At 41.0% G+C, this 12,483-nt stretch overlaps 1 protein-coding gene across 1 annotated transcript; it reads left to right on the top strand.

Annotated features, from left to right (window-relative positions):
* Nucleotides 1-3,965: 3,965 nt before the first annotated feature.
* LOC106599544 (G-protein coupled receptor 55) lies at nt 3,966-11,216 on the top strand. The gene is made up of 3 exons (XM_014190832.2): nt 3,966-4,264; nt 5,712-6,444; nt 10,231-11,216. Exons 2-3 carry the CDS (start codon nt 5,719-5,721, stop codon nt 10,444-10,446), a joined length of 942 nt encoding a protein of 313 aa, XP_014046307.1. The 5' UTR covers nt 3,966-4,264; nt 5,712-5,718; the 3' UTR covers nt 10,447-11,216.
* Nucleotides 11,217-12,483: the final 1,267 nt, after the last annotated feature.

Below are 12,483 nucleotides of genomic sequence, written 5' to 3'. Positions count from 1 at the left end.
AGACAACATACAGTAGGTGTTCAGTTTGTCTCTCAGCGAAATGGGAACAATGAGTCATTGCAACACACAATTCAAGTACTGTACATACCATCGTGGTTCTAGATTAGAACTAGAGCTGGTTCTGTGGGTTCTGGTTTGAAACAGACCCTGTCATCCGGGTTGTGTTCAATAGGCACCGAAAGGAAAAAAAACGGATTAAAACGGGGAGGGACAATCTGGATTTGTCTAATAAGAAATGCAAGTTTTCGTTTTCCATTGTGTACCCTAATGAGCAAAAACCTGGTCCAGGACACAGACAGGGTCGAAGGTTAGAATGACACACCTAGGCAAAAGGCTGCTTCTCTAAGTAAAACAAACTAAATGGCATGGAAGATCATCCAACGACAACAACATGGGGAGAATCTGAATTACATTATCCTCACCTCGCCTACTTCTCAAAACCCATTGGAGGAGAAGGTTAGAGTGGCGGGACCTCTGTCTTTGACTTTCTCATCTAATGGGTTTTGAGAAGGAGGCAAGGAGTGAGAAGAAAGGAGGATGCAATAATATGCAATTGAGATTGTCCCATAGTATGGTCTGCGTAACCGACAAAAGTTGAAGTGTCAAAACAACATTACATTAGGCGGGGCTGTAAAATAAAATCTATTTAGCAGATTTTGACTGGCAATCTACTTTGACTGTCAATGATTTTCCTTCTACGGATTTTTTTTTCTTCATATCATCAATAAATATTTGATCATGAAGTTTATAGAGTATGATGACATTTACAACAATGCTAATCCATCTCCAATCCCTTTGATGGCAGATGACAACAATAATTCAATGCCTCCGGTCTGAAACCAGGAAACCCTCAATTACGTCAAATGTGCCTAAGCACAGACTGCTGTCACACAACCCTGATCCCTTTCACAAGAACCAGACTCTTTTAAAATACTCATTTCTAATGAAAATTAAACAAACAAATCTTAACTTACAAATGGGCAACTTTACAAGGCTAAGGGAGGCCTTGTAGAGGAGCACTTACTCTGGCACAGTCCAATCGGTCTTAGGACTATGGCCATTCATACTGTACTCAATACCAGTGTGACTGTTAATGTGCATATATTCTACTCTTTTTCTGCTACTGTATGATTCTTCCTAGTCTTTTTCTCACTTCTCCCATGTCAGGTTGTTACCACTGCTGCTCTACATACTGTATGGTTGGAAACTTAACGTAATATTTTCAACTTATAATATAGTTGTTATACTGTAATAATAACCAGCAATATACACAGTTAAAAGTCATCAGTGATTGGACCATCTCTAAGTAATCAGAGTATCAAAGTCAATTACACATTTTCTAAACGCCGCTTTACCCACGTATGTTCTGGCTCTAGCCCAACCCATTGGTTTCTGGGACCAATCAGAACGGTTAAATGTGTTTGCGTTCTAGAAATCATCTGGGAGGTACTCAGATCCAGATTCATTGCGGAGAAGAAACTAACATCCGTGGGTGTGGCGTAATGTTTGGCTGGAGCAAGGAGTTTGGGTAGCCAGGCAACTATGGAAGATCCTCAGTCGATGACCTCTATGGGCTTGGAGAGGTACTTCTTACTGTTGGTTTGTGGCCTTTCTCTCTTTCCATTTCTGTCTGTCACTCTCCTGCCAGATCATGACAGCACCAAACAAAGTCTTAACACATGGAACACACCTTCAGATGTGTTGGGATTAATGCAGAAGACACACTTCGGTTGAATGCATTTGTGCAACTGACTAGGTATCCCCTTTTCCCTTTCATGACCCATAATCACTGTGAGAGACAACTAAACTGAAAGCAATCAAATTTGCCAGCTAGTTTGCCAGGGGTGGTGTGCGCACAGCCAAGAACCTTACTTACAGTCCATTGCACTCATTTGGAGAAAAAAAATTGTATTTCCTATTTGTTTCTCTTTTTGACTGGTGACACATCCATTTCTAACTTGAAGGCTGACAGTGATTGTGTAGCTAGCAACTATTATTGGCTTCAAAACATTCACTATCAGTTTTTCACATAGCCAGAACTACCCAGCATTAGCTAAAAGCTGACAAGTAAACATTGACTAAATTGTAAATGTAAAGCTAACTAGCTACTAGACAAGAGAAAGCGTATAGTTGCTCACATTCGTTCTACATATCAAAGTTTATTCACATTCATACATTTTTTACTCAAACTTTCTTTGTTGTTTCCAACAACAATTACTTTTCCCAGTGTTGTGTGTGATGTTGGTGGTGCTGCTGCACAGTGCTTTTTCTCTCACTAACACACTACTTGTAACAACCAAGAGTGAGAAGGAAGTAGTCATGGGGCAGGGGAAGTGACTCACATTCCAGCAGCAGAGGCCTTTCTAAATAAAAGTCTTGCAATGTTTTATATGTTATTTTTATTTGCGGGATCATTTTACCTGCTTCTAACATAGGGGGTTGGGGGGGCATGTCCCCACTGTCCCTCCTGGCTCCTACGCCCTTGGTTACAGTAACTGGGATTAAAGCTGTAGATTCACTTTTCTGGTTCATAGTTTGTGGGTGTTTTTTTGCAAGAGATGCATTGGCAAAGAGTGTCATTGGTACTTGCAAGAGATGCATTGGCAAAATAGAATATCACAATTAGTTACACACACATCCCATAAAATAAATCAAATTACATCAAAAATGAATACATGTAAAATGATTAAAAGGAAAGCTAGTGACAGCTGTATAGTGTATGTACAACATCAATGACATTGCAAAACGTTTGGACCTCTTGGTGAAAAGCGTACCTCACTGTTAAACTCATCTCAATTGTTCAAAGGGATGTGACTGTCTAACCCCAATTATTTCTGGCTATGTTGCTGACAGACATTGGGCTCTATTCAATCAGAACCGCTTTAATCCACATAGGTATAGCGGTTGTTTTGGTGGTGTTGGAACTGCGTTTGAGTTGTCAAATCCATAAGTGGCTCCTGGCATTATACCCAAAGTGGACATTCCCACTGGCTGCACGGAGTCGCATTAAGAGAAATCCCATGCAACCTTGTTTACAAGTTAGAACACTGAATTTGAGATGTAATCTACACCTCGATTAGGCTGATAGAAATCCTCATTATTAAGTTGAATGATTTAGAATTTGAGCGTCATTATTTCTATATAGGGTTAGGATCATTTTCTCGTTCTGACCTAATGTGAGTGGGACGGGTGTCATAGGCGTCGATGAAGGGGGACCAAAACGCAGCGGGTAAAGTGCTCATCTTCTTTTATTATTTAAATAAAGTGAACACTTAAACAAAATAACAAACCGACAATAAACAGTTCCGTAAAGCACACAGGCTATACAGAAAATAACCACCCACAAAGACACAGGAAAAACAGGCTGCCTAAGTATGGCTTCCAATCAGAGACAACGAAAGACACCTGCCTCTGATTGGAAGCCATACTTGGCCACACATAGAAAAAGAAACATAGAAATAGAAAACTGGAACCAAAAACCCCTAGAACCAAAAAAAACCAAAACACCCAAAACAAACAATCCCCTGCCACGCCCTGACCATACTACAATTACAAATGACCCCTTTACCTGGTCAGGACGTGACAACGAGAGTGGCTTCGTGACAATGTTCAAGAGAGCAGCTGCTCATGGCCTCCCAAGTGGTGCAGTGGTCTAAGGCTCTGCATCACGGTGCTAGAGGCGTCACTACAGACCCGGGTTCGATCCCAGCTGTCGTGACTGGGAGACTCACGAGGTGGCACACAATTGGGCCAGCGTTGTCCGGGTTAGGGGAGGGTTTGGCCGGCCAGGATGTCCGCTCCTTGTAGCGGGCCGGGTGCACGTCTGCTGACTTCGGTCGCCAGTTGTACGGTGTTTCCTTCTGACACATTGGTGTGGCTGACTTCCGGGTTGGGGCGAACATTGTGTCAAGAAGCAGCAGCTCACTAATTTGACAGCTCTAATGCGGTTGACGCTTGATCTGATTGAATCTAGGCCTTTGACTTTTTAAATCTGTATATAATATGTTATTATATGTGGTAGCAGAATGACACTATGTTCTCAAACAAATGTGATTGTTCTGATTTGTGTTTGTATTTCTAAGTTATGTCCCAGACATAACCTCTTGTCTGCGGCTGTAACCTGGTGTCGAGAGCACCAATTCAGACTATTGGAGATCTCTCACATAGGAAGTGGTCATGAAAAAAAACAAAGGTACTGAAAGCAGAACTAATTTGTCTGGCACAGACAGACAGACAGACACACCATCAGGCTGGCATCTATAAGGTAAGGTTTCACTTACTGTATATATTGTATGGTGGTGGGAAAAGTACCCAATTTTCATACTTGAGTAAAAGTAAACATACCTTAATAGAAAATGACTCAAGTAAAAGTTAAAGTCACCCAGTAAAATACTACATGTGTAAAAGTATTTGGTGTTAAATATACAGACGGCACCATTTTCTTGTTTTTATTTTATTTACGGATAGCCAGGGGCACACTCAGACATTATTTACAAACAAAGCATTTGTGTTTAGTGAGCCTGCTCCATCAGAGGCAGTAAGGATGACTTGGGATGTTCTCTTGATGCATGAATTGGAAGATTTTCCTGTCCTGCTAAGGAATTAAAATGTAACGAGTACTTTTGGGTGTCAGGGAAAATGTATGTAGTGAAAAGTACATTATTTTCTTTAGGAATGTAGTGAAGTAAAAGTAAAAGTAGTCAAAAATATAAATAGTAAAGTACAGATACCCCCAAAACTACTTAAGTATTTTTACCTAATTACTTTCCACCAATGATGGTGTTACATCATTACAACAGAAAACACACTCAGAGAAGAGTGATTATTCAAATCAAACCAATATAATAGGTGATTACCTTATCTACAACAACATAATAAACATAATCCGAAGTCATCTTAAACTTAGAAAAAGACTAACTAATAAAAAATGTATAGGTTTGATTTGTGTTAAGCTAGCCGTTATTTTAGCAGGTTACTTTCATTTAGTTCTACAGTATTTCATGAGACCCAGACACAAAAATATTTTGGTTCAGAATAGTATTTGGCCATACAGCATGCAGACTGGTAGTGAAGTGGTTAAAGTGATGCTCCGGAACGTTAGTATAATTTCAGCCATTGGTTTGGAAAGTGGTGCTCACGAGCTAAAATGGGTCACCCAATTGTATATTACATCATTCATTTCGCATGATATGTGTTACGTCCCGCAAAAAATACAACAAATATATTTATTTATTTGTGCAATTCGTACAATATGTTAGGAATCCAATTCGTACAATATGTTACGAATTTGTTGTGCTTAAGACCCCGGACTGCATCTTTAAGGGTTCTCACATTAAATCAGGCAGGCACTGCTTTCATATGTGAGGAGGGTACAGCTACTGTAGGCTACCCACACGACTGAGAAAGGAAAGGAGGTTTTGCATATTGGCACGTGTGTGTGTGTGTGTGTGTGTGTGCATGCGTGCGTGTGGGTGTTTCAATCTCAGTGCCAGTAAAATGATACATGGGTTATATGGGGACAAGTAATTATCAAAGTAGTGGAAAAATTATTGTGAGGAAAAAAGACAAATCAAAAAGGTAGATAGTATGGCCATAATTTTTATCCTACATTTTGTGAGACTCATTTATAATCAAAACACCATTCCTTTTAGAAAATAAATGACAAAGTCTATTTGAATTGGCTTACCCAACGTCTCCCATTTACTCCTCAGCGGCACCATGAAAACCAACTGCTCCTTCACTGAGGTAGACCGCCTCATGAAATCACTGGAACTTGCCATCTATGTGCCCATCTTTGTGTGCGGCCTTGTCCTCAACATCCTGGCCCTAGTTGTCTTCTGCTTCCTCCTCCGCAAGTGGACAGAGTCCACCATCTACATGACCAACCTGGCCCTCCTGGACCTCCTTCTCCTCCTCCTGCTCCCCTTCAAGATGCACGCCACCATCAACCACTGGGAGGCCCAACACCGCTTCCTCTGCTCCTTCCTGGAGAGCCTGTACTTTGTGGGCATGTACGGCAGCATCTACACCATTGCCTGCATAGCCATGGACCGCTGGGTGGCCATATGTCACCCCTTCCGCGCCAAGCAGCTCCGCTCCCGCCGGGCCGCTCTGGGGACTTGCATCCTGGTCTGGGTGGTGGTGCTGGGGGGCACCTCACCCATCTACTCGTTCCGCACGGCCGGAAATGGGTCCTTCCACTGCTTCCACGGCTTCTCGGAGAAAGGCTGGCGCCCAGATGTGATCAGCTGCCTCTTGGGCTTTGGGTTTGTGGGGCCGGCCCTGGTGCTGGTGGTGTGTTCGGCCCAGAGCATCCGGACACTGAGGCAGTCCGGAAAAGAGAGCCATAAGAACAGAGCCTGTGTGAGGATCATCTACAGCAGTCTCTGTGCCTTCCTGGTCCCCTTCACGCCTAGCCACCTGGGCATCCTGCTGCAGTTCCTGGTGAGTTAATTATAAACAGGCCCGACTCCAGGATGACATGCCTGAGTGGGCATTTTTAATCCATGGGGGGACAACTAGTATTGCTTTAGAACCCTAATACCACAAGGTAGATTGGTCCTACTACTGTTTACATGTATCTGAAATGTAGCCGTACACATCAACAACCATCGCTTTATATAATAGCACAAGAAAGATACTCGCCCCACTACAACATGTGTATCCGAAATGCAGCCAAACTCCAGTAGGCTACACATAATTTGCGTCTACCAACACACACAGATCAGCTTAACAGGCTGAGCACCACTAACTTATCAAAGATTCTTACAGGCTTCATAACTTAAACTTCAATAATTACAACTATAGGCTACATTTCTGTCGAATTTGTGACAGTACACTACGCAATGAGCGTAACCAAGCCGCTACTTCTCTGGAGAGTTTCAGAAAAGCTGACTAAATAAAACAAAGTGCATATTCTATAGTCATAGCTGATGTGAAATGTCCTACATGACAGTAGCTAATTTGAATCTGCCGTGAATAAGAGTAAATGGCATTCCGAAAGCAACACACACAAACACACAAACACACACGCTATAGCAAATCAAATCAAATGTTATTTGTTGCATACACATATTTAGCAGATGTTATTGCGGTGGTAGCGAAATGCTTGTGTTCCTAGCTCCAACAGTATTATCTAACAATACACACCTCTAAAAAGTAAAATAATGGAATTGAGAAATATAGAAATATTAGGACAAGCAATGTCGGAGTCAAGAGTATAAATATATAATATATAATTTATATATGTGTGTGTGATAGGATGTATAGACATTATGGAAAGTATGTGGCTAGAATATGTAGTATATCTGAGGAAAACGTAGGATAGAGTAGTATATGTACAGCAATAGTTGTATAGGATGGCATTGACTAGAAAACAGTATATACATTTGAAATGGGTAAAACAGTATGTAAACATTATTAAAGTGACCAGTGTTCCATTATTAAAGTCAGTGGTGTAAAGTACTGAAGTAAAAATACTTTAATGTACTACTTAAGTAATTTTTTGGGATATCTGTACTTTACCAAATATATATTTTTTGACAACTTTTACTTCACTACATTCCTTAAGAAAATAATGTACTGTTTACTCCATACATTTCCCTGACACTCAAAATGACTCGTTACATTTTGAATGCTTAGCAGGAAAGGAAAATAAGTCAAATTCACGCACTTAACAATTGAACATCCCTGGTCATCTCTACTGTCTCTGATCTGGCAGGCTCACTAAACACAAATGCTTTGTATGTAAATAATGTCTGAGTGTTGGAGTGTGCCCCTGGCTATCTGTACAAAAATAACAAATTGAAAATTGTGCCATCTTGTTTGCTTAATATAAGGAATTTGAAATGATTTATACTTTTACTTTTGATCCTTAAGTATATTTTAGCAATCACATTTACTTTTGATACTTATGTATATTTAAAACCAAATACTTTTAGACTTTTACTCAAGTAGTATTTTACTGGGTTACTTTTACTTGAGTCATTTTCTATTAAGGTATCTTTACTTTTACTCAAGTATGACAATTGGGTACTTTTTCCACCACTGATAAAGTGACCAGTGTTTCATGTCTCTGTACATAGGGCAGCAGCCTCTAAGGTGCAGGGTTGAAAAAACGTGTGGTAGCCGGCTAGCAACAGTGAGTAAGTTCATGACAGGGTACTACTGGCTGGAGGCCAGCTAGTGATGCCTATTTAACAGTCTGATAGAAGCTCCATGCAAGACAAATCTTCTGATGTATTGCAATGCTTCACTGGTTCAGTCTGAAACTTTGCACATACACTGCTGCCATCTAGTGGCCAAAATCTAAATTGCGCCTAAACTGCAATATTATAATATGGCCTTTCTCTTGCATTTCAAAGATGAAAAATAAAAATAAAATACGCATGTTTTTTGTTTGTATTATCTTTTACCAGATCTAATGTGTTATATTCTCCTACATTAATTTCACATTTCAAAGTGTTTCCTTTCAAATGGTATCAAGAATATGCATATCCTTGCTTCAGGTCCTGAGCTACAGGCAGTTAGATTTGGGTATGTCATTTTAGGTGAAAATTGAAAAAAAAGGGTTCGATCCTTAAGATTAAGAGAAGCCCCAAAAAGACTGATAGCCCAAGATGCGCTCATTAAAACAGCACACACTGTGATTAGAGAAGCCCCAGAAAGACTGGTAGCCCAAGATGCGCTCATTAAAACAGCACACACTGTGATTAAGAGAAGCCCCAGATAGACTGGTAGCCCAAGATGCGCTCATTAAAACAGCACTCACTGTGAGCATCGATTCAGGACCATGGACAAAAGGCTACCGCCAGTCAGCGTGATGAAAGGATAACGGCTGAGATTCTATCCGTGAATTCGGATATCAAGCTAGCACGCAGGCTAGGTAGTGTCGGTATCAGCAGCCAATCCACTAAGGTCTGGAAGCTATAGTGCGCTTTGATTGGTCAATAGCAACACGATTTCATTTTTTCCCAAATTTGGTCCCACCCTGTTCACGTCCCTCACCCATGCTCACATCGCCCAACGGTCCCCTCGCCCACTTCGCTTCCTTCATTGAAAATGCTTCCGTTGTTTCCTCACCCCCAACGTGATATGTCGATCTCTTGTGTAACGTTTGATTCACAGCCAATTTCAAGAGCACAATCAATAGGCTACATTGGTCATTGCCTGTATTCTTGTCATAAGAAGGAATTCCCCTCGACCATGCCCACAAATTGTGGAAAACAAACATTATTTCCCATTGACCCCATTGTAAAATAGCTAACTTCGTTGTAACATGTATGTTATACAGAAATAACAAAAACGGCAGAAAAGCTGCTGCGTTGTTCAATGTACATGTAACCAGGTAGAAATCCCAACCTACGGTTTGCAATGATCACATGTAGGCAAATAGAACCTGGGAGAAAAGCCCTATGGCTTCAGGCTATTTGCAGCTATGTGTGTGGAATAGTATAGTCCGTTTGTAACTCCACTCACTACTTGTAGCTGTATAGTCCATTTGATTGTGTTGTTGGTTTTGGCTAGCTTAATGTTCCGGTCAGCAGCTAGCTAGCACTCACACGTGGCTGCTAGCACCATCATGAAAAGGGGCATGAGGGAAGCCCTGCAATTTTATGTTTTTCTAAGTAATGAGAACACTCGGGAGCAGGCAATGTTGAAAAGTTATAACTGCCGAAAACAAGCAGAAATCACGAAATTTGCATTTGAAAAAGCTGAAGTTTGAGTGGCCAAGCCAGAACCCGAAGGTGAACCTGATCAAACACCTCTGGAGAGACCTGAACATAGCTGTGCAGCGACACTATCCATCCAGCCTGACAGAGCTTGAGAGGATCTGCATAGAAGAATGGAAGAAACTCCCCAAATACAGGTGTGCCAAGCTTGTAGCGTCATACCCAAGAAGACTCGAGGCTGTAATCACTGCCAAAGGTGCTCCAACAAAGTACTGAGTAAAGGGTCTGAATACTTATGTAAATGGGATATTTCAGTTTTTATATTTAGAAAATTAGCAACATTTTCTAAACCTGTTTTTGCTTTGTCATTATGGGGTATTGTGTGTAGATTGATGAGGGGACAAAACAATTGAATCACTTTTAGTATAAGGCACTGTAAATACTTTCTTGAGGTTATCTTATGTGCATTAATATGTCGGGGACAACTTTTTTTTCCTGACCATGTGACTTGACCTGGAAAAACTCGAAGCCTTACAGGAATACCTCTATCTCCTCCCAGGTACGTCAAGACGTGATCCAGGACTGCATGGCCAAGACAAATATCAGCCTGTTCCTGCAGGTGGCCATGAGTCTGGCCAACATCACGTGTTGTCTGGACGCTCTGTGTTACTACTTCATCACCAGGGAAGTGAGGACCTCCAAGCAGACCTTCACCTTCAGGAGGTCCAGGTCCATCAGCCAGAGAAGAGCTACCACCAGCACCTCAGAGCTCTGACAAGACCCATGGAGGGACAAACACTGAGCAGAACTGGTTTAAATTATGTTTCAACCAGTTTTGCCCACTGGGAATTACTGTGTGTGTGAAATCTTACTAGCTGTGTGAAAAATTCTGCCACTGTTTGAGGACAAGGGACATTGAGTAGGAAATAGGAGTATTTATAATTGACCTATGCATTTTGGCACAATTTTTCCTTTTGACCTTTGGCAGCCTTACCTCGGACAAGAGTTAACCCTATGAGACCAGATATTTTAATATATTTCACTTTCACTATATTTCACTGCTTCACTTAAGTAAAACGTTTTAAACTTCTTTGACTACCACAAAATACTTTTAAAGAGCTGAAGCAATTCAAACAAAACATTTTCTTGGAAATGTTCCATTTCATTACAATTGTTTGTGCCTTGTGCAATGCCATCTATATGTGTACTGTATGTTCTGACAAGGGACTCATGAGACTTTGTCATCAGATGAGTGATGTGGGCTAAGACAGCACACCACTAGTTTCAACTGACGGCATACGGAGAAAACCTAATTTGTCTGTGCGTATGCTGAATGTCACTGTGGTTACGATAAAACACATGTATACAAACTATGCCTTCAGAAAGTATTCATACCCCTTGACTTTTTCAAACTGTTGTTCTGTTACAGACTGCATTTAAAATGGATTAAATTGCGATTTTTGTGACACTGACAAAAACACAATACCCCATAATGTCAAAGTGGACTTACATTTTTACAAATTAATAAAAACAGTAAAGCTGAAATGTCTTGAGTCAATAAGTATTCAACCCTTTTGTTGTGGCAAGCCTAAATAAGTTCAGGAATAAAAATGTGCTTAACAAGTCACATAATTAGTTGAATGGACTCACTCTGTGTGCAATAATAGCGTTTAACCAGATTTTTTTCATGACTACCTCATCTCTGTGCCACACACATACAATTATCTGTAAGGTCCCTCAGTCGAGCAGTGAATTTCTAGCACAGATTCAACCACAAAGACCAAGGAGGTTTTCCAATGCCTCGCAAAGAAGAGCACCTATTGGTAGAATGGTAAAAATAAAAAAAAGCAGACATTGAATATCCCTTTGAGCATGGTGAAGTTATTAATTACTTGGAAGGGTGTATAAATACACCCAGTCACTACAAAGATACAGGCGTCCTTCCTAACTCAGTTACAGAGGTTAATGGCTGTGATAGGAGAAAACTGAAGATGGATCAACAACATTGCAGTTACTCCACAATACTAAATTAAATTACAGAGTTAAAAGAAGGGAGTCTGTTCAGAATTAACATGCATCCTAGGCAGCAGCTACTCTTCCTGGGGTCCAGCAAAATTAAGGGGGTTATACAATTTTAAAAACATTACAATACATTCATTACAGAATTCACAACACACTAAGTGTGTGCCCTCAGGCCCATGCTCCACTACCACATATCTACATCACAAAATCCATGTGTACGTTTGTGTATAGTGTGTTTGTTATCATGTGTGTGTATGCATGTGTCTGTGCCTATGTTTGTGTTACTTCACAGTCCCCGCTGTTCTATAAGGTGTATTTTTATCTGTTTTTTAAATCTGATTCTACTGCTTGCGCCAGTTACCTGATGTGGAATAGAGTTTCATATAGTCATGGCTCTATGTAGTACTGTGCGCCTCCCATAGTCTGTTCTGGACTTGGGGACTGTAAAGAGACCTCTGGTGGCATGTCTTGTGGGGTATGCATGGGTGTCTGAGCTGGGTACTAGTCGTTTACACAGAGAGACCGGTGCTTTCAACAAGTCAATACCTCTCACAAGTACAAGTAGTGATGAAGTCAATCTCTCCTTTACTTTGAGCCAGGAGAGATTGCATATTATTCATGTTTGCTCTCTGTGTATATCCAAGGGCCAGCCGTGCTGCCCTGTTCTGAGCCAATTGCAATTGTGGCACCTGACCACACAACTGAACAGTAGCCCAGCCTCTGGGCCCGCCTTGTTGATAGTGCTGTTAAGAAGGCTTTATTATGGACAGACTTCTCCCCAGCTTAGCTA

This window comes from Salmo salar, chromosome ssa03 (genome assembly GCF_905237065.1).
Source record: "Salmo salar chromosome ssa03, Ssal_v3.1, whole genome shotgun sequence".
Taxonomy (NCBI): domain Eukaryota; kingdom Metazoa; phylum Chordata; class Actinopteri; order Salmoniformes; family Salmonidae; genus Salmo; species Salmo salar.
The sequence above is the reverse complement of the archived record's forward strand: the minus strand, read 5'-3'. Positions and strand labels throughout refer to the sequence as shown.